Source organism: Hydractinia symbiolongicarpus, chromosome 1, assembly GCF_029227915.1.
Source record: "Hydractinia symbiolongicarpus strain clone_291-10 chromosome 1, HSymV2.1, whole genome shotgun sequence".
NCBI lineage: Eukaryota > Metazoa > Cnidaria > Hydrozoa > Anthoathecata > Hydractiniidae > Hydractinia > Hydractinia symbiolongicarpus.
Window position 1 is genome coordinate 11,719,614 of NC_079875.1, and position 24,985 is coordinate 11,744,598.

The following is a 24,985-nucleotide window of genomic DNA, read 5'->3' on the forward strand; positions in this document are numbered from 1 at the left end:
TCTTTTATTCTTTTTTGTGTCATGTATTCATTTAATGTGATTATGTTTTTACAACTTTGGTTTTTAACGTTCAAATTATGCAATAACATGTCTGGATGCGCACAACCTGCTGGTGGGTTGTGCACATACCAGACTGCAATCTTCAAATATTGATACGGTAGCGTCATGCAGACAAGACAATTTTTTATCAGATATATTCTTTCTCTGTTATAGTAAATATGTTTGGATAATAAAATTACATGATGGTTACTTTCATTAATACACTAATTTTTTTCTCTCTTGTTATGTTCTTTTATTATTTTAGTTTTTATTTTACTGATACTGGTGTTTAGTCAAAAGGGAAATAACTGTAAAATAAGGCGTAAAGACACTGAGAAAGTCTGTTTTCTCAGCTTTATGTATTGATATCAAAGCAAGGGAAAGATTAATCCTCCAGCAAGCATTGTTTTACACAGTATGTGTTGATTTTTCTTATACCACTACAATGTCTATTATTTTTGGGATAGAGATTATTGATATATTAAAGGTTTTACTAACATATGTTTGAAGTAATCCATTTGTTTGCATTTGTTTGTTTGCATGATTTTTCAATTCCAGTTTTTGTGAATATAATTTTTATTTGTTTCAGTCATTATTTTTTATTAAAATATGTGTTTTAATTCTCATTCTTGTATATATAAATAATTTGTTACAAGAGGCATTACCTAGCAACAAATTGTATTGCTCTTAACCTCTCCAGCCCCCTTGCACAACACAAAATTTAAGCAAGGTCTTTTTTTATTTCATTTTGTTTATTTTCAGCTAGAATTATCTGAATATTTTTGGATTGTGCACTGCTCTTGGTAACCTAATGTAGGAAAATGGCAATTTCCTTCAGTTTGAAAGTTGGGGTAGGGAGGGGTAGTTTTTGCAAAGAATAAACATAAGGGAAGTATTAAAGTATTCAATCGAAATGAGTGGCAAGGTTTTCTGTAATTTGGTGTTGGTGTCCCTACAATTAGGCTAGAGTATATAGTTTGATTTCTTTCCATTTTTGCTCAACTTTTTTTATCTTTCAAACAATTTCTTAACTGATATAGGAAATTGCCACTATATATTTAAGGCTAATATTTTTAAAGCAGTTTTAATTTGGCAAACATGTATTTTTTGCCTTCTGTTAAAAAATAGCTATCAGTTTTATTTTATTTTAATGTTGATATACGTTTGCTTTTCAGTTTTACTTTGGTGTGAAGAGCCACAGCAGCTTTGTATACACAATTACAATGGTCTTGTTAGAGGTGAATTCAGTTTAGTCTAAAGAGCTTACACCAGGGAGAGTTGTGACCTGAGTATGTACAATTGCATAAAATCTCTCCCCTAATTCTCTCGAGAGTTCAAGATATCACAAGTTACTCACCTCTGCAGGTTTAAAAAACTTAACATAGTGTGTTAATGTTATTTTATATCCTTTAAGTTTTTAAAAGGTTTTGAAAGTGTTGCATTTAAAACTTAGGCTAGTAATATTTTTTTCCTTTAGCTTAACTAAAATATTTTTGTTTGCTGTCTATCAACAACGTTGTAAACATAAGTCCTGTGCTACTTTTATCTTGATTGTCATGCATTGTTAAAATTTGTTTATTGTAATGATTTAATTTAGTGATGCATCCATGGCTTAAATTATTTTCTTCATATGTAAACAAACAATTCCCAAGTATACAACATAACTTGCAATATTCCCTGTTATTTATACAAAATTATTGCAAGCAACAGAATATTCTTCAGTTTACGGAGGCGTGTGATTTTTTGTCGACCGCAACTTTCGTAACAATCCAAGACATTCGTTCAATAAAAAATGGGTTTGTGAGTACATTATCATTAAGTGAGGATAAACATAAAGCATCTAAAAATAGATATGTTTTAGTTTGTTGTTTAAGCTGGCAAAAATTAGATCAAAGTAATGCTTATCTTCTGAAAGATGGAACTGGTGAGATTGAATGCTTGCTTTTATCAAAAGCAAACAAGGCTTTAAATGATGAAATTGTCATGCTAACTAACTGGTCGTATATACCATCCAACTGTGCTGAAAAACCAATATTTAGTTATTTCGGAGAACTTCGAAAAGATCTTCTTGATTATGTTGAAATAAACGATTTGGTATTGTTCACATTAGCAAAAAATGATGCATCAAACTTTGCCACTGAAACAAGTTTTATGTCTATTTCAGAATACTTTGAAATGTATCAGTCACCCAAAAATCATAAAATGATAAATTTGAAAGGTCTTGTCGTCTCCAAATCTCCTATTCACAAGTTACGAGGGTGTAACCCGTTCTTTTTAATTCGTCTTCAATGTGTTTATAATACAGCAAAATCTGTAGTTGTTGTTATTCATGGTTATGAAAACATACACTGGAATAACTGTATTCAATTATTTCATATTGCTCAAATGACCAACCTAAAACATACTGTAATGAATAAAGGGAAAAAAGAAGAACGAATAATATTGTGTGCAAAACAAGCTTCTGCGATCAGTTTTACTGTAGATGTGAATAAGAAAGTCATTATTGAGCCAGCTCATCTTCATCTCAACACTGTTCATTATACTGTAAGTGTAATGAATTTTTTATTATAATTTTTATTATGTAGTAATTCAAATAAGTTCATTCTTGCTTGCAGATTGTTTACCTTTCACCCTTTAAGAGCCATATGCTCAAGCCTAACATTGTTACTTAACTTTACTGAATTAATAGGTACGTAATGATTTTTAAAAAATCTAGTGTAAACACGAGTTGTTGAACTGATGTAGAGATTGTGAAATAAAACTTTGTGACACATCTTTCTACATTCTAGCTTACTCAGCTTTCAAATTAAATGGATAATGTTATTGTTAGTTTTGCTACTAAAAAAATAAATGTTAACCAAATGTTACATGACAATGCTTATGATTGTCATGTAACATTTGGTTAACATCTATTATAACATCAATGCTTATGAAAAGTGCTATTTGTCTTCTTCCCTATAAGAATTTAGTTATATATTTATTTATTTACATAGGGCGTAATCACAAGCACTAAAGATGCAGAGTTTGGTTTATACTATTTAGACTACAAAATCAAGTAAGATAAATGGTGTTGAAAAGTTAATCTTCTATTGAAACAAATAACTAACAAATACATTTTTTCGTTCGAAAAAAGGGAACTAATTGTCGCAGGAGTAAACTTTGCTAGTGAAAAAAATTATTTTTCAAGAATTAATTTTGCAAATTGAATAGATTTCAATTTTTCATGGAATAAATTATTGCGGTTGCTTGATTTTTTAGCTCTCATTTTTATAACTAAATGACTTTTCAGTATAAATGACTTTAGAATAACAGTGTTAAGGACAAATTTTCACAAAGTTTGTTGATTAAAAAATGTTTCAGGAATTTATTTTCGCGGATTAACTGCCCTGAAATATTTCGCTGGCATAAACAAAATAGATAAATAAATGCCAAATCTAAGTAAAAATATTCCTGCAAAATTAGTTCCCTTAAATGATGTTGGACTTATATTATAGAGCTTAAAAAGTTTGCTAACAAAATTTTTAAAAAGCTCTTTTCGTTCTCACGATATTCTCATTTAAAGAATTTCAGATTTAATTATGCTACATGAATTATGATGTCATATTTAAGTAATAGCAAATTTGGAAATTTTCTTTCATCAGTAATTCTAAACCTGTAGAGGGGTGTGCATCCAAACTTTATCAATGCATAGATATTATAAAGTTTAATTGATTAATATAAATTTTTTTCCAAAATGACACTTGTTTGCTCATCCCAGGCCTCTTAATTTTTTGCCGCGACCCAATAACTTGGGATCTTTATGTCCGTTTGCAATAAAATTTTGTGAGTAAACATACAGGGCTTTACAAGTTTACCAAGTTGCAGATCCTGAGTTATTTGGTTGTCAGCAAAAACATCTTTTTATACTTTGGGTTCCCTTTAAGGTAAACTTATCCAAATATAATCTGCTCTTGTTGAATTGTTTGTTTTGTTCTATCACAAGACTTAAAACATTATGTAGGTTGCTTGGCAAAATATATATTTTGGCTAGCAAACACAACGCTTAATATTTCTTGGGAAATATAGTTCTCACTCTTACCATTCTAGACTACTTCTATCTCATCAACCTTGCTTAGGCCTTGGAAAGGGTTTACGAAAGGGTGCAAGTATCATGTTATATAATGTTCACAAACTTGACATAGTACGTAAGTCTGTTGAATCTTATCAAAACTATTTCAAGTTAGCACAAACAATTGTTGTGTTTTTTTACTTTTTCTGTACGACTTACAATCATTTCATATAATCTTCTGACTTGTGACTTGTTGAAATGTTTAAATGAATTTGTTATAGGAAGACGAAGTGATTTTATGTTGTTGTACCATCAGTACTGTACAAATCAAACGATTTTCAGATGATGAAACTTCATTTAATGTGTGTTATGGGTATTTTACCTTTTACTATCCCTTTAAAGAAATCCCTAAAGACTATTTATTATGCCTAAATTCAGCCTAATGTCTTATTTCCCCACAAAAAATTGTTTAACGTTTTTAGCGTTACGAGGACTTGCTTTTCGTAGAGACAGGGATGAAGTCTCAAGTATGTACTTACGGAGTAGTGAAATAGGCCAAAAGCAAACTGGAGTGAACAAGGGAGGGGGTCACAAATAGTGAATATTTGAGCAAACACTATCACACAGGCCTAGATTTAGGTAACTGATTAATCTTCGTTGATCATTGCGAATGGCGATCAGGAACTGTGTGATAACACATGTCCAACCGGAATATCAACACTTTATTAACTATCACCTTGGTTGGACAGCCATTCAATTGCGCTATAATTTCTGTAGAAGATTTAAATTACTATATTTTATTTAAAAAGGAAATGGTGCCAGAAAAAAGCTTGAACATTGTGTAATTATTCAAAAATTATTGCATGAGGATATTATTGTATGTGTGATTTTTGAAAGTGCTGTGCATAATTAAGGCATATTAATAACATGTAAAGGATGATGAAAATCTTCTCCTGTAGCCATTTATTGCCCAACTTCACCCAATCGCTTCAAAATGCCAAGAATTATCAGCGTCAGAATATTTGTGGATCATCCAGAGTTTAAAAAAGATTAACTCACTTCATAAGTCTTGTGAAGTAAACAAGTATGTACTTTACTTGTTGTTAGTATCTGTTGTTATTGACTTGTTAACATGTGTTAATGTGTAAATGATTGGATTCTTGTTTTACTGTAGATCTAAAATAAGAACGCATACGTATTTCGGTTTTTCTACTCCAAATTTAAAATTTTTTTTTAGTTTTTAAACCTCCTAGCATTCTAATTTTTGGCTTTTTTAAAAAATGGTAAAAAAAAATCTAACTTTTAGGAAAAATACCTAGTTATTCCACTTTGTGTTATTTTTTCCATTCTTGTTACCTATTAGATAGAATGTTGTTAAATTTGAATTTGTTTTAAAATCTTCTTGTTTAAGTCTTTTATTATCAGGTTCAAAAATAAATAGTTCTAAATAGCTTTCACTCTAGTTTACTGGAATTTATTTGTTTATTTTTTTTTTTTTGCAGATTTACATAATTTGTTTTTGTTATATTTTTTTTTTTATAGTTGGGCGCAAAGTGACTATTGGAGGAGTGTTTTTAAAATCCTATCCTCTTTTACTGCAAGCGAAAACAAAAGATCGATATTTTCAGAATTTATTGATCTCCCTCATGCTTGTGTTTTTACACAAAGATTAAAACAACCATCAGTGCATCTTATGTTCGTAAAAGATCTGCTTCATATTTGTGAAGAATATAAAGATAGTGAGACTTCAAAATGGTTAACATCTTCGTTGGATTGGATGAATGGGCGTGAGTTTGACCAGTATCAGAACGTGTGTGATGAACATAAATGGGAGTACACGATAATTGATTCAGAATCACTTGAAAAACAATTAGTAAGGCTTTCTCCCAATTTCTTTGGAATTGACACCTCAAACTTTGTTACTTTTAGTGATAACCAAAAATTTCTATTGTACGCTTCTGTCGAAAAATGTTTTTAAAACTTAAAATAGCTAAACGCCTATTTATTCAAGTTCTCCATTTTTAGACTACTTGAAGATACCTAAAGTGGTTTAGATTTTTTTTTGTTTTTTTTTTTACTTTAAAAAATCTTTTTTTCATTAGTTAAAATAATGTTTTGCTGTTTCTTTTTTACAGGTGATTTTCGGTTTAGTTAAGTATGAGAACGGAATGCCGAAACTAATCAGTGGAGACAATGAGATACTCATAACAGGGTAAAATTTTAAAATTTTTACACTTGCTTAAGTCTTTGTTGTTCTGTGTTTATAACTCTATAAATGTTCATAAACTCTTTTTTGTTGTTGAAAGCTCCAGAAATTGTTTCGGTTGCTACAAATTGATGTTGGATCGCTAGCTCAGCAGTTCCACATATCTGTCTTATCACAAATGCTACTTCGTTGTATGAAAGTGATTCCTCAACTTTTAAGACAAGGAACTTTGTTCTGATTGCATTCTCGGGTCTATGAGTCCACTTTGTTTTTAAAATGAAAGTTAAAATAAGGTGGCCGACAGTACTGGAAATCCTTAAATTGCTATGGGTATCCTTTTCTGTTTTGGTACTGGAAATGTGCATGAAAAAAACAAAAGTCTATGTTACTCTATGAATGGTTGCAAACTCCTGAAAACGTGAAACGTTAGATTTGCCAATCGTCCTGTTTTTTTTTTTCACTTGCTGACATGATCCTTGTTCTGAAATAAAACATTTTATGCAATGACATTATTTTTGTCTGCAAAACCTTTTTCTCTCTGAATTTTTTAGTAATTATATTGATTCTTGTTTGTTGTGAGTTGATATGGGATTAGTAGTTTTGTGCATCTTTGTTGTGTTATTTATAATTTTATTTATACTGAGTACACTATACCATCATGCATTGCCTTGTTTGATGGTACGAACATATAAAGCTTCTCAAATTCCTTTATTTAAATTTTTCACAAACCTTCTTCATTTTTTGTTCATTTCTGAAATTTCGTTATATTCGACGTCACTTTTTAAGGTTTGATAGTGAAACGAGAATTTTCAGTCAAAAGTTTGCCGAAATTTCTCTAGAGATAATCTCCCATTCCACAACAAATTTCTTAAGTTGCAAAATTTATTGCCATGTAGGGTCTATTTGATTTCTTTGATAATATTTCATGCAGGTGTCTTTAACTTTTTAATGAATAGAGCGTAATAAGTCCTGTTTTATGGGGTACCAAAATTTCTTTCTTGTTTCTTCGACAATTAGACCACTGTTTACACAAAAAGGTTAGTACCACTTCCCATGCAACATAAGATTTTGCATAAAAAATGTACATGTGCACTCATCCCTGTTTGCGGAAAATATAAACAACAGACCACAAAGATGTGTATTTGACTGAAAAAAAGAAACTTGATATTGTTGTGTTTTGAAATTATGGTGATTTAATAACTGTAAATGTAAATATAAAGGATAATAATATAAAAATAATATAAAATTGGATCTTAACACACTGAGGCTGGGGATTTTGAGGCTTTTAAGGCTCATTTTCTTGAAAAAAAGGTGTATCTACTTAAAATTTGACACTAGTTAAAAAAATTAATATTACATCATAAATTTGAAATAATTTGAAATGAGAGCATAAAAATAGTACTAGAATTTCTCTTCTTAGATTATCTCAATATCATGAGTTTGATGAAGCGTTCGTGTTCGTAAAGAAGTTTAAACTTGTTTGGGAAAAGTTTTCGTATTTGGAGCTGGATAAACCAACTGCTAAAATATCAGAAAAACATCTACAAAAACAATATATCACAGTTGAATCGACCAACGTAACAGCTGTAACCGAAAATGAAACCGTTGCGGTTACCAAGAAACCAAGAATTGAAGAAGCCACAATTGATAGGTAGATTTTTGTTTTTGTTGGTGGTGTTGTTGTCGTCGTTGTTGTTGTTTTTGCCGTCATTATTGTCGCCGTCGTCGTTTTTGTTTTTATTGTTGTTGTTGTTGTTGTTGTTGTTGTTCATGACGTCGTTGTTGTTGTTGTCGTTGTTTAACATTCGCATTTAATATTTACCACTCAATTTAATCTTATCATTAGTTTGGCAAATAAATAAAAATTTATAATTTCTCTGATATCAGTCTTTTTCAATGATTGTTAGGATATTTGACCCCAAAATGAAGCTCGCGATACAAAGGGCCCGTTTTTTTCTAATAACTTGTTTCAATAAATTAAATAGTGCATGTGAAGGAGAGCTATCAGCAGTTGTAAGGGGAAAATGCTAACTTTTTGTTGACAATTAGAAGAACAAAAAAAAATGCAGATATAGATATTTCAAAAAAATGCTTGCATTAATTTTATTTTCGCATCATTTTTATTTGTGAGAAATTATTTTTTCTTCGCATGCTATTGATTTATATCAAGTAACTGTAAAAAGAATCACATATTTTGATTTTTTAAGGATCCTGCGACTGACGCGTATTGGTGAAGCTTACGTAATGTGTTTTAAAAACTAACCACACCCATTTTCTAGATTTTTCGCACAAGTGAAAAAGCTATGTTAAAATTTGTGCGAATTATGTAGAAGTAGAGCAATATTGAGTTACTGAGTATTTGAAATTTTATTTTAGCCAAAAAAGTATTGTTACTGGTACGGTTATTGCTCGAGAATTTAAAAGGTCCCAGCATCTTAGTTATGATGTCGAACTTCACCATGACAACATGGTATATATACCCAGTATTGGTCGAATACATCCAACATCAATCATCCAATCGAATCAAAGCTTTTATCCCCTAACAACATCTGTGTTGATACTTCGTGTATTGGAGCACGAATCAAAAGAGAAACTTTCGATTTATTTTGACTCAAATAAATTGCGATATCCGTTGGCTCTTCTTCCAGGTGCTCTTATTAAAATAACAAATGTTAATAAAGTTACCAGTAAAAGGGGTAGCGTTTATTATAAGGTGAATCTTAGCTCTGCGTTGGAGATCCTTACCTACCCTCCATCCACCTTTAAAAGTTTAGGAGATTTGATACATCAGAGAGAGGAAGAGGCTGACGTTGAAATGGAAAAAACGATGGTTATTTCATGTTACCAAAACACGAATTTAAATTTAAATCACCGTAGCAACGGCGTGTTTTTGATCATCGGCAGGATCAGTTTGGTTCATTCTGTGCATGGGAGATGGAAATGTATGGAATGTTTCAAACATATTCAAGAAAATGTTTGTTCTCCTGGCTGTCGAGGACGAAGGACATTTGCACTTGAACTGAGGTAAAGTTATGTTCTTGTTTTGTAAATCAGTAAAGTTTTTCGGTTTCACAGCCTGATATCGATTTCCCCAGTTTTTGTATGTAGTTCTAGAAGAGAAAAGCTAGTGTAGATCGTTTTTTAAACAGGAAAAAATATAAATTTCGTGGAAACAGATTTTAGCGAATTTTCGTGAAATTGAAAAAAATCGCGAAAGTTGCGAAAAGTAATTCGCTTAAGGTAACTCTTGGATTTCTAGACCTAATTCCCGTGTAATTAAAGCGGAAAATTGAAGCTCTCCACAGCGGCCACCTTTTATTAGCGGACAAAAATCGATGACACTAACGCTTATTATAGTATCGACTGTAAGTCTAAAGAATTTTGACTTAGTTTAGACGTCGTAACCAGTGTCAATTTGTCAGTGAATCAAGTGCAGCGCCACCGAACTGAAGGTATTCGCTCTTTGCAGGGATTATAGTTACGATTTTCATTGATTTATAGCTATTGAAAAGTAGGGTGAGCTATGGTAGTAGCGGAATGGTGAATGGGCGGAAAAAGTTGAAACAAAATTGACATATACGCGCAATATTTGCCAACATGGTAAGCGCACAAAAAGGGAATCTATTAATTACTTTTTTGTTGCACAACTTGCGCACAACACTTAGTAAACTTAAGGCAGGTTTTTATTTAATAAATATAGATAAAACAATTTGAGCAATTGTCACACAACAGTTTTCCGACAATTGCTGTTACCACTTCAATGGAAATACGTGTTGTACGTCAAATGACACAAGAGATGTTGTTTAAAAAGTATTGTAAAGATAGAATTTCTTTTATCTGCACTGCATTTGCACAACAATAACTGAAAACCAACCTTTAACTGTTGTTACGCGTGCAAGACAATGTTTTTTAATGATGAATATTTTTTGTGTGAAAGCATCAACGTAGATCGCTTTCTGTTGTTACCAGATGCACTATAGCATAAAGAAAGATTTAGTAAGATAAAAATACACTGTACAGAAAGATGTTAAATGTTTTAGTTACCTAGTTGTTTGTGCTATTATTCCTGTGCTGATTGCATGTAAGCTGGTTATTTACAAAAAAATTTTACTTTGCATGATATATCAAATTACAGCCCTTGACATCTCTTTGGTGAGGTTAAATTGACTCGCTGCTTGTCACAATGTCTACACATATCTATATTTATAATTCCTGTTGTTTATCTCTCTCTCTCTCTGCGTTAATTCATATTCGTGCAATGGATACACAATATAATGCGATATTTAAAGGACGGGCAACCCTGTGGATTTATCCACGGTCTACCGGCTAGTCTTATATGGGTTATTTCGTGCTGACAATACATGACATGTGTACGGCAGCCGAAACACGGGTTAAGCTACGGGGTATAAGGAACGGGCAACCCTGCGGATTTATCACTTCGTGTTAGGTGGATATAAGGAACAGGCTAAAAACACGTTGTCTGTCTCTGCGCAATTTTTTTTTTTTTTTTTTTTTTTTTTTTTTTTTTTGACATTTATTCGGGTTCCATTATACAATGGTTCTTATCCCTATAATAACATAATAATAACAACAATAAGAATAAAAAGTTTAGAATAAAAATGATACAAGAAGCATGGAGATCTAGGTTTCAATAAGAGTTGTAGATTTAGGTTTTGTTAAATGGTTGTTGATAGATTAAATAGAGGAAAGGCATAGGTTATAGTTGTATATCGGCGGAAGGTCTCCTTTGACTCTAAAAGACTTCGTTAGAGATAAAATTTTATAGCTGTGCTACGGGTACACGAAATGCAATATATAATCTGTTGATTTCCCCACATTGAAATGTCTAGTGTTAACCAGAAATGAAAAAATCGCTACTTCAAAACACTAGACTGGTATAATAGCATTGAACCTGGCTATAATGGTTGTTTTTGTAAGTGCAATCTTGCCTACAACCGTTTTTCTTTAAAGAAAATATCCAACAAATTGTAACGCATTTTGTAAATACAGTCCTCAGTTTTACTGTGCCAACATGGTGCCGACTTTTCGACTTCCTCTTTAAATTTATTTTTTGATTGCATAGTTTCACTTCTTATCACCTTCAAGATCTATTTTTTATTTCTATTTCAGTTTAAGATAGCACCGTTGCTTTTTTTTGTTCGAAGAGTTTTGGTGTATAAAACCTATGAATAAATTATTTACGTCTTGTACGAAATAGATGGTTGCGAGATTATAAATTAATTTTTTTAAAAAATTAAAATTTATCCCACGAAATTATTTATGATTGCATTAAGTTTTTTTGTGGCTTGTCTTTTGCGATAAACATTTTTACATCTACGCGCTCGCTGAAGTGTTTTGAGAAATAAATTTCCTGCGAAAAATTCCATCGTTTCAACAATCTGCAACGCAGAACAAAGCTTTTTTCAATATCAAGGTAAGAGTAAATATTGTTTTTTTTTATATTTACTGTTTATATTTATTATTATTTTGGCAAGTTTGTGTGTGTGTTTGTTTTGTTTTTTGTTTGTTACAAGCGTGCAGTTTTTAAAAACTGCGGCAATACCGTGTTCGTATATTTATTGCTTGGTGTAAATAGTATCGTACAAAAGAGTAAGTACTTCAAAATTGTCGCAATGTAACGGGTGCGTTACAATTTTCTTTGTACCCTCTGGCGTAAAACTTAATTTATGTTCAAAAATTTATAAACCTTCTTGATACTTTGTTAAAAGTTTTATATTTTGTTCATGTTTTTATCATGACGTAAAAATAATGTCATTCTTTTTATGCATTTTAAATCTTTTGGCAAAATAATAGGTTGCTGCAAAAACAAATTTATATGAAAAGTAAAGCTGCGCTTATTAACAAAAATGTCGTTTATCCCAAGTTGGCTATTCTTTTTTGTGATAATTCAATTTTTTTATTGTGTATACGACAGTGTTCAAAGAAGAAACGATTTATTTATATGTTATAATTTGCTGTGTGTTTTACAAGCAAATAAATATCTTAATATCTCAAATATCAAACTAAAGTTTGATAAAAAGAAATGTACAAGTTTTTTACACGCAATACGAACAAGTAGGAATATTTGTTTAAAATTAAATTTTTTCTTTGATTATTTAAAGATTTTACTTAAAACGGTATAATAAGTTTTGAAGTTGCGGTATCACATAATTTCAACGCATGCTGTCCAACTTTATTGTTTTCGTATGCATGGACACTTAAGTCTGGTTTCCATAAGAGCTAAAAGTCGTTGAGCCAGCTGTACATCAATTGTTTATTAGTTAGCGGCCAAGAGCTACGATTTTAATAGAGATATATTTTGTATAAGAAAATGATTTAGCCATATCGTACTTAGTGTTGTAAAAATAAAATATTTTTTTTGTTTTTGCAACAGTTTTGCTCCCGAATTAGTTTCGTATGGAAACCAAGCTGACCGAGCTTGTCTTTGGTAATATGTTCGAAAAATATTCAATAGAAGATATTCGATTCATATCGCTATAATCGTTGTATTGAAGTGAAATAAAATCTACATGTAATTAAATAGCTATTTAATTTTGACACAACACATAATTAATTGTACGTGATTTTGTAAAGACAATTTGTTCTATTGCTACTCTGTGATTATAGTTTGTACACTTTTTCGCTTTTGCTGCGACGGCTGTGTTTAAACACGTATCCGTTTGAAAATGTGTCCAAGAAAAGATTTGGACATATTTTGTAGAAAAGCATGACAAGGCTCGGTTGTGCTTGTGTCTGTTGCCGTCGACGTCGACATTGTTGTTGTTATTTTCACATTGACGTTGTTGTTATGTGGTTGTTGTGATCGCTGTTGTTGTTGTTGTTGTTGTTGTTGGTATTGTTGTTGTTGCCGTCGACGTCGATATTGTTGTTGTTATTTTCACATTGACGTTGTTGTTATGTGGTTGTTGTGATTGCTGTTGTTGTTGTTGTTGTTGGTATTGTTGTTGTTGCCGTATTTGTCGACGTTGTTGTCTTCAATTTTACATTGACGTTGTTGTTATGTGATCGTTGTGACCGCTGTTGTTGTTGTTACCGTCGTGGTCTTGTTCAACGTTGTTGTTGTTGTGTAATTGATGTAATGCATCGATACTTGCTCAGAATTGTATTTACACGTATAAATTCATGTTTTTTGTATAAAAAGTTGTAAATAAATGTTTAATAAATTGTTATGTCTTTTATTTTGTATTTTCGTAGGGTTGTAGTGAAACTATATTTTAAATTTTCTGTTTAGTGGGCCACTTCATCAGTAAATCAAAATCTCAAAAGATGACTACAACGTATGTCACTCTAAGTGAAGCCAAGAAGAATGCAAAAATTGATCCCAATTTCGATTTAATTTTGGACGATGATTTGGCGCAAAACAAGTGGCCTAAACAACTTGATGAGCATAAAACGAAAGAAAAACAGTCACTGATGGCGCAGACCGTAGATCAAAAACTGTTCAACAAACTCAAGCAATTGAAAACAGAAAAAGCAGGTTGGACCATCGCGAGAGCTATCAACACCGGAGTGTGCTATCCGACGTCGTTCATGGGCTGTCATGCCGGTGATTTGGAGTCGTACTCAGTATACAAAGAACTATTTCACCCTGTCATCGAGAAATACCACAAGGGTTACAAACTGGATGGATCTATGAAACACGTGACCGATATGGATGTTTCGAAGATCACCATAGATTTGTCTGAGTCAGCAAAAGCTAAGATCATTTCCACGCGCATTCGATGCGCACGTAACATTGCTGCGTTCCCTTTGAATCCTGGTGCTTCGAAGGAAAATCGGATTGCCATTGCAGACCTGATGGAAAAAGTGTTTCATGATATTTCTTCTAGTGATGATCCAAATTTGCAAGATTTGGGCGGTACTTTTTACCGCCATACAACCATGACGCCCGAAGAAACACAACAACTTGTTGACGATCACTTTTTGTTCAGAGGAAAAGACAAAATGCAGGCTGCGTCGGGATATCACCAGTACTGGCCTGAAGGTCGGGGAATCTTCTGTTCGAAGGACAAAACATTTCTTTTGTGGATTAACGAAGGAGATCATTTACGTATTATTAGCATGGAGAAGGGTGGTGACGTGAAGAGAGTGTTCGAACGCCTCGCACGTGGAGCAAAAGCAATCGAGGAGGGTTTAAAGAAAATCACGCAGAAGGAAGATGTTTTCATGTCTGATCCTATGTTAGGTATGGTGACATGTTGTCCAACAAATTTGGGGACAGGCATGAGAGGTTCTGTGCATATACTAGTACCAAAGTTAATCAAATCGATGGGTTTTGAAAAAATTGACGAACTAGCTCGTACTATGAATTGCCAGGCTCGTGGAAGCACCGGAGAGCACTCAGAAGTTATCGACCGCATCGATGTTTCGAACTGGAGACGTCTTGGATTCCCGGAGTATGTTTTGGTTCAAGATATGATTACATTTGCGAACAAGTTAGCTGAAATGGAGGACAGCTGTGCAAATAACTAATTATTGTCATCTATTTAAAAATTCTAACGGTGTAAAAAACCCCGCTCTTAGCATCAAAAGGACACAATTTATAGAGTATTTTTGTATTGGATTATATACATTTCTAACTTGCACATTTTCAATTTATACACCCAATTATGTTGTTTTCTTGTTTTGCTAGTCTCCAAGATCTTTATTGAACACCATGGATCTTTCTACTAACATGGTTCTCCCATTCTTCAAAATTATAATGCTAAACTGTTGAAAGATTTTGTTAGTTATTTTAGCAAATTGTGCTTGTAATGCTACCAAATGCTTAAGTACAGAGAAACATCAGACACCATCGGGACCTTATGATAGCTAAGTGTCCGCTATGGAGTGGTGTCGGCTACATTGAGTTTTTCCCCATTTAAAAACCTGCTTTAGAGGGTGTTAGGGTAAAGTAAAGTCGAAATCGAAGGACTAGATTAGGGTGAATAAAGAGTCAAAGATATATGCCATCTTTCATTCAAAAAAAACAAAAACAGACATATGTCTTAGTGGAGAAAATTTAATGTAAAACATTATTTTAAATAATATATATTTAATTGACCCATTACTGGGCGTGTTTGCTATATAGAGGTCGCTTCTAAGGGTTAATGTAAATCGGGACCTTGAAATATAGATGGCCCTATACGCTATAAAATGTTCGCTACAATATGAGAGTTTAACCGTCATTTTGTCAGTTTCTGAGAAATGTATCCGCTGTAGAGAGGTCCGCTATAAGGTTTCACTGAATTTTTTCGAATTTTTTTCTTAGTTTACTACCGATGCCCGGAACATGTTAAATCAAAGGAGGAAAATTAGAACTTAAAGATTATATGCGAATATATAAGGACAAAGCAAAAAATGTGCACAGCTTTCTTGATTAAACAAGTCGCGTAACCAATCACAATTATTTCCCTCAAATGAAAAGGGAGACGCTTGCTTTGGAGTAGCCAGGAGAGGCAGCATAATGTTTTACCATAGGGAAAACGGGATAGTGAAGGTGGGACAAATTGCGCCAGATCGCAAACTACTTTCCTGTGTTAAGAATACTAATCTTTTCTTACGTGATTACTATATAGAAATCCTTTGTTTTAGTGCGAATGCCCTCACTCGCCTAAACGAATATAGTTAATTCTATTACTAATTAAGAGGGTTAGATGGACTACGCAACTTTGTGCTCATCGGGTTTGCTAGGAGAAGTTGTTTTGTGTTAATTGGTGGATTTAAAGGATGTGCTCTGACACATTCGATCGCGTCTAAGCTTTCGAATGAGAGAAACTGAATTTGATACCTTTGAAGAAAGCTTAGTTACCAGTACGAAGTCTTTGAAATTAAATTTGCGTAAATCTAGATGCGCGAAATTAAATGCGCGAAATTAAATGCGCGAAAAAGAGATTTACGGAATTCAAATTCACGCGGTTATTACAAAAATTTCTAAGTATTTTTTGCTTCTTGCTTAAATATCCACCTAGTACCACTTTTTTCATTCTTGATGCAAGAACTACACTTCTAAAGCACCCTAATCCCCTTAGTATACTTGTAAACTGTTCAAAAACATCCTAGTCCCTTTGGTACACTTCTAAACTGTTCAAAAGCATTCTAATCCCCTTCGTACACTTCTAAACTGATCAAAAGCATTTTAATCCCCTGAGTACACTTCTAAACTATTCAAAAGCACACCCTAATCCCCTTAGTACGCTTTTCGCGCTTTAATCTCCTTACACTTATTTTATGAATATTGGCTTCAACAGAATTCTTTAAATTCAAAAGAATTTAAAGAAAAGATTTAAGTCACAATAAAGAATCTTGCTAGACTACGGAACTGTTCACGTTCTCAAAACAATGTTAAAACAACACCCTCTTCATCTTCATTTTATTTTTATTTTTTATTTTCCTTAATCTTTATTTTTTTTCTTCGCCATATTTATATTCACTTTTTCTTAGAAAATTTTGATACTGGAATTAGAGAAAGTCTTTTTTATAAAACACGTGGAGGTTGCAACGTATTGGATGAATTTTTAACTATACCAGTATTTCTTTTTGCAAATAAATAAATTAATACGAACGGTAAATGAAAGCGAGGCTATTCCTGTATGAATGTAAACAAACATGGCGGAAAAGGTTTGAAGTCGGGGTCAACAGTGTACTTGAATGCATTGCATTCCAGAGTAAAAAAAACACCACCCCCACAACCCACACGCCAGGTTAGCCAGCATACAAAAAGTTATCTCTTTTGTTCCCAAAATAACTTGATATGAAAATCCACTTAGCAAGTACAATAAATTATTTTTCCTCTGCGTCAGCTGACACACTTAGTAGGATGTAAAGTATAAATTCAAAAAATATATAAGAAAATATATTGTGTTGGCATGGTAACGGAGTCTTGCTGTTGGGAAATACTACAGAAATAAGGATATTGCTAACATGGTATGACGTCATACAAAGAAAATGTTGCTTAATTACTTACCGGTTGCTATGGCAATGTTACTCACATGTTTTACTTGATATATCAATAGAATTGTTTCATGTAATTGGAACACGTTGCGTTAAGTATGGGTGGGCGAAGTATGTGATGTGCCACAGAAATATATTCTCAGTTCGTTTTTTTCTCCGGAAATTTATTTTTTATTCTGGGTAACGAGATTAAATATTGTAGAAAAATTACACAACTATTATATGTCACACAGTGTATTTAATCACCAAGGCTCAGCCTGTTTAATATAACTCGTTAAGTCGAACTATTTTTTTCGGTTACCGGGAGTTAACTGTATCTCGAAACCAATAAGGATTTTTTAAGTATTATTACACTTTTCAGCACAAATTATTCTTCGGATTAAAAATTACCGATAAATCTATGTGAGTTGGCGTCGATGAAGCTTTTTGAGCGCTTATCAGTCATCCCTTCACCTAAAAGTTAGTGCAAAATTATGCGCAAATAAAAAACGATGTACGGAATTAAAATTCACGCAGTTACTACAAAAATTCTAATGCTTTTTTTTTCTTGCTTAAATATGCACCTAGTACCACTTTTTGCATTCTTCAAAAATGATGCAAGAAGTACACTTCAAAAGCACCCTAATCCCCTTAGTACACTTCTAAACTATTTAAAAGCACCCTAATCCCCTTAGTACACATCTAATCTGTTTAAAAGCATCCTAATCTCTTAAGTACACTTCTAAACTGTTCAAAACCACCCTAATCTCTTAAGTACACTTCCAAACTGTTCAAATACACCCTAATCCCCTTAGTACACATCTAATCTGTTTAAAAGCACCCTAAACTTCTTAGTACACTTCCAAACTGTTCAAATACACCCTAATCCCCTTGTTACACTTCTAACTGTTTAAAAGCACCCTTATTTTCTCAGTAGCTACACTTCATTTATCATTTCAGCCTGTCTATTTTAATTTATTTCACGTCAGCAAAAATTGCTGACCTGAAATACCACGTACCCGCTCTGCCACGACAAACTTGTTTCGCGTGGGCAATTTTTATTTAATTTTTGTATTTGTAAGTTCAAGTTACACCTATCTTAAATAAAAACCATGTCGGCAAAAACTTGCCGACAAATTTTGTTAATACGTCGGTATTTGTCTCAGTAACTACCGAGTTCCGACGAGAATTAGGAAAGCTGCAAGGAAACTGATATTTGAATTTCGCCACAATGTCAACACGTAATACGTCTAATAATTTCACATTAGTATGGTGATGGGTGTTATTATATTGTTAACCCATGCCTTTATTGTTTTGAAATATATATTATGTTGTGTAACTATTATTTTTGTTGTCATGGTGATTGATTATCCGTCATTTATATTTCAGCCAGTACCATTTTGCGGTAGTGATGTTTCCGTTATGTTGTTGTTGTCGTCATTTGTGTGGCAGTCGCCGTCCTCATTTTCGTTGACGTCATAGTATTTGTCGTTCTTATTGTTGTTACCGTTGTTGTCGTTGTTATTGTTGTTGTTGTTGTTGCCCCACCCTCCACCGCTGTTGTCAGAGTTGGCCATCTTGTTTTTTTCTTGCCATTCCGGTTTAAAAGTTCAAAAGTCGTTCTTTTATTCTTTTAGTTGACAAGTTTTGTTTGTTGTAAATACTTTTGTTCTCTGTTTCTTGATGTATTTCTCGAGATTGTGTATTTAATATTTTTAAATAAAAACGCCCAATTTGGCACCATGCCTATGTTGTGAGATATTTGCTGTTTCGATATTTTTATTTGTATATGTAAGCTTTCAGAATACGTGCTTCGATCAGTTTTTTGTTTTATTTTCTCATGTTTTCGACGCTCGTTTTGCGTACTTTTGTGCATTGTGGTTTTGGTACATTACATTTATTTTGTTTATAGACCTTCAATTCTCTGAAAAATATGTTATTTATTAAAAACAACTTATAAGGCATATTCATTTTTATGATGCTAAAACTGTATTCACAAGCACACCCTTATTAAATTTCTGTAGATTGGGCGGCTTCTTCTTGACCCAGATAAAGTTTTAGTACAAAACGAGCTTTTCTTCCAGGTCTAAACTACGCCCTATATCACCCACCCAACCACTATTCTGAAGATTTTTTAATCCCTACCCCATTTTCTTTTATTAATAGTCGTATTCTGTCTGTCCACGATTAAAAAGAGTCCTGCTACAGACGTACAAAATACCACGTGCGATATATTTTATCGACTTCGTTGCGACGGGACTCATGAATTTCTTCACGGGTTAAGCCTTTATAATAAGGGCCGTCTTCTGTCTCGCTCGCTCGCTCGCTACGGGTACACAAAATAGCAAGTACGGCGACGCATCGACGACGTACGACGGGCTAACGGCTAGTTAGAATAAAATATGATTATAATTAGGCGACGGTGTTAATTGATAATTTCTGTTTAACATGAGGCGATAATAAGAGGTCTTGCATTACTTTATAGAAAATACCATAATTGAGTTCAATCAAAATTATCAAAACGTGAAGAAAGTGGGTGGGGTTGAGGGTATGTTTTGTTGACAGGTTAATTATAAAGAGAATCGTGACACCATAGAGAGAAGAGTAATTCCTAATTAAGCACGTTTTAATGAAATTTAATGACTGGGGGTGGAGTGAGGGATGGTGCTAACGTGAATACAGTGAAATGAATTCTTATGACATTGTTTTTAAAAATTTAAATATTTAACAATTTTCTGTGCAAAATGCCCATTTCATTAATTTTTCACTCTGGATTTTTTTGCATAATGCAGTGACTTTTTAAAAATTTTTAATTTTTAAAACATATGCAAAATGTATGTGTAATGCATTGATTTATTTTATTTATCTTGTGAAAGATCGATGCAAAAAATCAAGATTATGTAAATATTTCATAAGTTATAAGCGCTGACTATCACGTTTAAAAAAAAATGTATGTCTCCTCCAGCTGCGATATTAATTCAACCACTAACCTGTTATTCTCAATGATTCATAAAGTCATGAAGATTTTGGGTTAAAATATCGCTTACCTGGGTTTTACGGGTAGGTCGTTATACAGAGATGGCCCGGTCCCGGTCCGTGAATTATAACTGTATGTTTGTAGGTATGATGTCTGTGTACTTACTTCTCCAGGATTTCAAAAATTCAAACATTGTGACAGAATGCTGGATTTATTTTTATTTTAAAATACAACTTTTTTTGTAAAAATATGCTTTTTAAGAATCAAGGCTGGAATTTAAAACTACAGGTATATTGTTTGGAACAAAAAAGCAATAAGAATAATGCTCAGGTATAGTAAGAATTTTGGTACTCTTAATTTGGAATTTGTCCTAACTAAAAAGTCTTTTTCAGTCTTCTAATGCTATCCTGTGAATAATTGACTCAAGTTGGAAGGTGTTGCGCAAATATTCGTCAATAAGATATTCAATTTTAAATTTCCAGCTGGTGATTTCAGATAGATTGCCAGTGTTTTGTATATTTTGGAAATCATATTTTAAAAGACAAAAAATAGATTAAATTACTAAAGATTCTATTTTCACTCTTTTGGCACCAGTTTTTATGGCCGTAGAAATATAGGATGCCTGGCAGGTGATGGTGAGTAGCACGGCAACCTGCCATAATTAATAAAAGTATTGGTCAATTATAATAATATGAGGAAGCCTGTTGCCGAGTCTGCTTTTACCTATCTAAAAGGTTAGAATCTCAAAATTTACACCTGGCACCCTCGAACAATTTGGGTGCTGGCTTTGTTTTGTGTTATGTGTTTGCTTGTAAAAATATTTTACAGCTTTTGATCGGTATTCTATTTAGATGTGTTTTTTTTTGTTCACTAGATGTGTTTTTGACGATGGTTCAGCAGAATGTTACCTCTATATTGATGACGTCAATGCCGAAAAAATACTCGAGTTGAGTCAAGTTGACATTGCCCTTTTGAAATCTGTTGCTCATAAAGATGGCGGTGTTACGTATCAGAGAAGTTTAATAACACACGAGGTAGGTGGGATTCTTTTTTATGTATTCCCTGTTCTCCGTGAATGCTAAAAACATATAAGGCGTTTTATAAAAAATTATCGTAGTGGGGTGGTAAGTTAAAAGAGAAATTTATTTATTGTTATTACAGACTGGTAGCCCTGTGGTAAGAGCTTTCGCTTCCAGTGCGGGAGGTCTTGGGTTACAAACCCGGCTGAGTTATGCCAGAGACTATAAAAAGTGTGAATCTCTCCTTCCTGATTAGCGCTCAGCATGAGAATAGGATTGATATCTTAGGCGGTTGTCTAGTTGAGCGGTTGCTGTGCTTGCATGACTTTCGTAGCTCGAATGAAAACTTTAAACGCGTTAAGACCCCCTTCGCAGGATCCTCTTGGAAAGCAGTATCATTAGGAATTGAAGGTAGGTTTTTTTAGAGGGACGCTAAGTCGAAAAAAAAACTTATTTGAGAGGTGCGCTAAGTCAAAAAGGGAGCTTTTTTAAAGTAGCGAGTCAAACGCTAAGTCGAAAAGGAGGCCTTTTCGAGAGAGGCGCTAAAATTCTTTTACACTCTTAACCTCATAACATGCATATTCTCTGTGAACCATGTTTCCGTGTATACGGTTCACACATATTTTATTTTCGGCCCCACTGCGTCACTTTTTAAATAGAAAAAATTAGTGTGAAAAAGCACAAAAAACGTGTCAAAACATTTTTTCCCGTTATAACTTTTATTAGATTGAGTGATAAATATTTAGATAAGTCTGCCTATAGTAAAATTTAGATTTTTCTCGATAAAAGAATGTTCCTCCAAGCAATTTTACAGAACACTTTGAACACACTCATTATTCTAGCTGTGCAGGAACACGAAAAATATGTTACGTAATTTGCCAGCCTGCGATGAACGCTACATAAAGATTTGTGTAATATCGTCTTCAGTTCATGTGAAAAGAAAGATATGTAATACAGGTTTTCCTTTTGTGAAAAAAAAAACAATTTAAATATTCATCTTTTTTTATTGATCTGGGAGTTTTGTTCTCACCTCACACCGTTATATAACATAGCTTCGATTGCCCAGATATAAGTTACAATCGATTGGAGTGCCAAAACAGCTTTATTTTTTCTTTTTTTTTTTTATCCTGCGCGAAAAAAAAATTTTTTTTAAGAAGATGCTCCAAAAGAAAGCTTGCTAATTTCTGGAAACATAAAAAATTGTTAAACTATAATAAATGTATAATTAAATAAAACTTTATTTCGCGTAAAAACATATTTTCTGTTATCAGTAACAATATTCCAGTATGTTTTCAAAGAAAATTTCCACAACTTCAGAGTAAAAAGATTTGAGAACCCTTCTTGGTCGTGCCCCTCTTATAACAGACGCGAATTTTTTCGAACGCAAAAGCTACGTAATGCACGCAAACGTAATGCATTACTTGTCAAAAGTAACATGTAGCTAAGTAAGCTACATAGCTCAGAATAAACTCGCTTGTTCATAACATGATAACACTTTTATTATTCATATATAATATTTTTAAAAAAATAAGCTACATATGTTGCTTTTGAAAGAATTTCACCACAGTCAAGCTGAAAGGGGCAGGTTGCTACGAAAAGTGTTTAGGGAATTAATGTAAAGCATGGAAATCGCTAAGCAAGTAGTTTTTTAATTTTTAGACCAATTTGAGGCCTAAACCCTTAGAAAATGGCGTGCCTTGAAAAATATTATGAAATATAACGTTGTTTTAAAGATATATTGTAACTTGTTTTGTTTTAGGCTTCCAAGTGCCAAGAAAAAATATCCGAAAAACAAAAATGCGAACTTCTTCTACAGCAGAAAATATCAAACTATAGTTTGTATCGGTGCCGGCGTTTTCGCTGCAAGCGATTTAGAAGGAAAGAAAATCATACAGGTTGTGATTTTTAGAGTGATTCCGTTGGATTAAAGTTTCAATTTGACTCGCTTGTTCATATTTACTTGACTTTTATAGGCTATCAAAACTCCATACTTGTTTCCGATGGGACTGAATACCATACGCTGTCGCTACCTAAACTGTTATTACAATGCATATCTTTTAAACCTGTTAATTACAAGATGGAGATACAAAAGTCGATGATGGAATTAATTGTGTGAAACTTTATTCTTTCCCGTTAGATTGATTCCCTGTGATAAGGTCTGGGAAAGAGTTTGCCTTCCACGTCGTGTTATGATATCGATATGATGATATGGAAACCACGCGACACAAAAATATTAATGAAGATTTTGTAAAGTGATGTGATACTATGTTTTTCCAATGAGACTTGTGTGTTAGCTTACGTCATTGTGCGGGATTGCGTGACGTCATGAAACATCTGTTTTATAATGCCCTGTCATGATTCGCGATTCCAATCTTTTGCGTAACGAAACCTGATACCAACCTCGTCCTGAATCCTATTTTCAGCGTATTTTTCTATCAATGTTTTTACAGTGTGTGTTTTAACTGACAATATTTTGTTTTCCCAGCGATTTCATACTAATGTTTGTTGAAGCGATCCTCGTTGATTTTTTTGTTTTTGTTTTAAATACATTGATTTATAATGAAGGCATCCTAAATACACCTTATCGGACAAAAATTATCGGAAAAAAGAGAAGATATTTTTTTTTTTTGAGGATGAAAAATATTTTGTCAGACGAAATGAAACGACGATAAGATAGCTGAAAATTTTTCTTTTTAAATTTTCGAAACGAGTAAAATAATGAGAATAGAGTGGTTGTTAAAAGCCACTGTCTGAATTTTTTTAATGTCGTGCTTTGTTGGAATTGTCACTCAACGAACAATCAGATTTTACTCATTTAAATTCTTCTTGTTACATTGATAACGTGATCTCTTTCTTGATGAATTTTTAACAATCTCGAATTTTGTAAACAGATTTTTTTTTATTAAATTTTTCAAATTTGCATACAGCACGTAGATCTTCGTGACAACATTTATGCGTACAGTTTATATAACAAATTGTAATCATTTAAACTTCAAAGACTTAAGCTTAAGCGAGGTAAGATATCAATTGCCTCGTTAATCCCAGTTGTTTTTATGAGGATTTACAATTACGAGTCATGTGAACATACCAATATTTGGACTGACGCTGGTAAACTTTTCATCGCTTTATTTAAAATTCGTGTAGGCCACTAAAATCAAAAATTGAGTCCTGATAGAGCCTGAATAAAGTTCACGCGTCAGCATATATGGAAGGGAATACTTAACTGTACCAATATCCCAAAATAACCTAACCAGTGAATGGTTTTCCATTACTTATCATCGCTGTTTCCGCACTTTCTCTTTCAAAAAATAATTACTTTGCTAATAACTTCATATGAGGTCCCTTGTGTTTAAAACCCCTAATTATATAGAGGGGGGTTTATGATAATAGTCTTATTATAATACTAGTCGTCACCTCGTGGAACAATCCATCGCGTATCATTTTTTCGCGAATCTGTTAGAAAATTACTCTGCGGTAGTCATAGTCCCTGGAAAAAATACACTGATACCCACGGAAGCAGTATAAACTACACATTTTTAATTTTTTAAAATCATAGTTTATCCGAAGTAGTGTTACGCCGCTTTTTCGTAAAAGTCATCTATTTAACAAAAATTTGCGCATTTTTACCGCATGATCGGGGTTAAGAAAAAGGCTCCCCTTGTAAATAGCTTTTAGAAAGTCAAATTTGACATTTTCTTACATTTTTTGTTCAGTTAAAAACATAAAAAAATACAACATAAAAAAAATTAGCACATCCAGCGACA

General features: G+C 32.9%; 3 protein-coding genes across 6 annotated transcripts in view; all 3 read left to right on the plus strand.

Moving 5' to 3' along the window:
• The window catches only part of LOC130638878 (chromatin assembly factor 1 subunit A-B-like), a 108,938-nt gene that overhangs the window by 28,750 nt on the left and 55,203 nt on the right, over positions 1 to 24,985 (plus strand). The window lies entirely within an intron of this gene.
• Positions 86 to 24,260, plus strand: LOC130638862 (uncharacterized). The gene is made up of 12 exons (XM_057447035.1): positions 86 to 2,583; positions 3,033 to 3,094; positions 4,126 to 4,219; positions 4,369 to 4,449; positions 5,047 to 5,171; positions 5,630 to 5,960; positions 6,223 to 6,299; positions 7,714 to 7,944; positions 8,670 to 9,317; positions 21,077 to 21,236; positions 22,981 to 23,116; positions 23,195 to 24,260. Exons 1-12 carry the CDS (start codon positions 1,639 to 1,641, stop codon positions 23,335 to 23,337), a joined length of 3,033 nt encoding a protein of 1,010 aa, XP_057303018.1. The 5' UTR covers positions 86 to 1,638; the 3' UTR covers positions 23,338 to 24,260.
• Positions 11,577 to 14,921, plus strand: LOC130638947 (arginine kinase-like). Of its 4 annotated transcripts, none has more exons than XM_057447043.1 (2): positions 11,577 to 11,727; positions 13,546 to 14,921. In XM_057447043.1, the coding sequence occupies exon 2, from the start codon at positions 13,581 to 13,583 to the stop codon at positions 14,784 to 14,786; it is 1,206 nt and encodes a 401-aa protein (XP_057303026.1). In that variant the 5' UTR covers positions 11,577 to 11,727; positions 13,546 to 13,580; the 3' UTR covers positions 14,787 to 14,921. The 4 variants fall into 4 exon arrangements, with proteins under 4 accessions (XP_057303026.1, XP_057303025.1, XP_057303024.1 ...); XM_057447042.1 differs by lacking the exon at positions 11,577 to 11,727 and adding an exon at positions 11,738 to 11,903; XM_057447041.1 differs by lacking the exon at positions 11,577 to 11,727 and adding an exon at positions 11,975 to 12,368.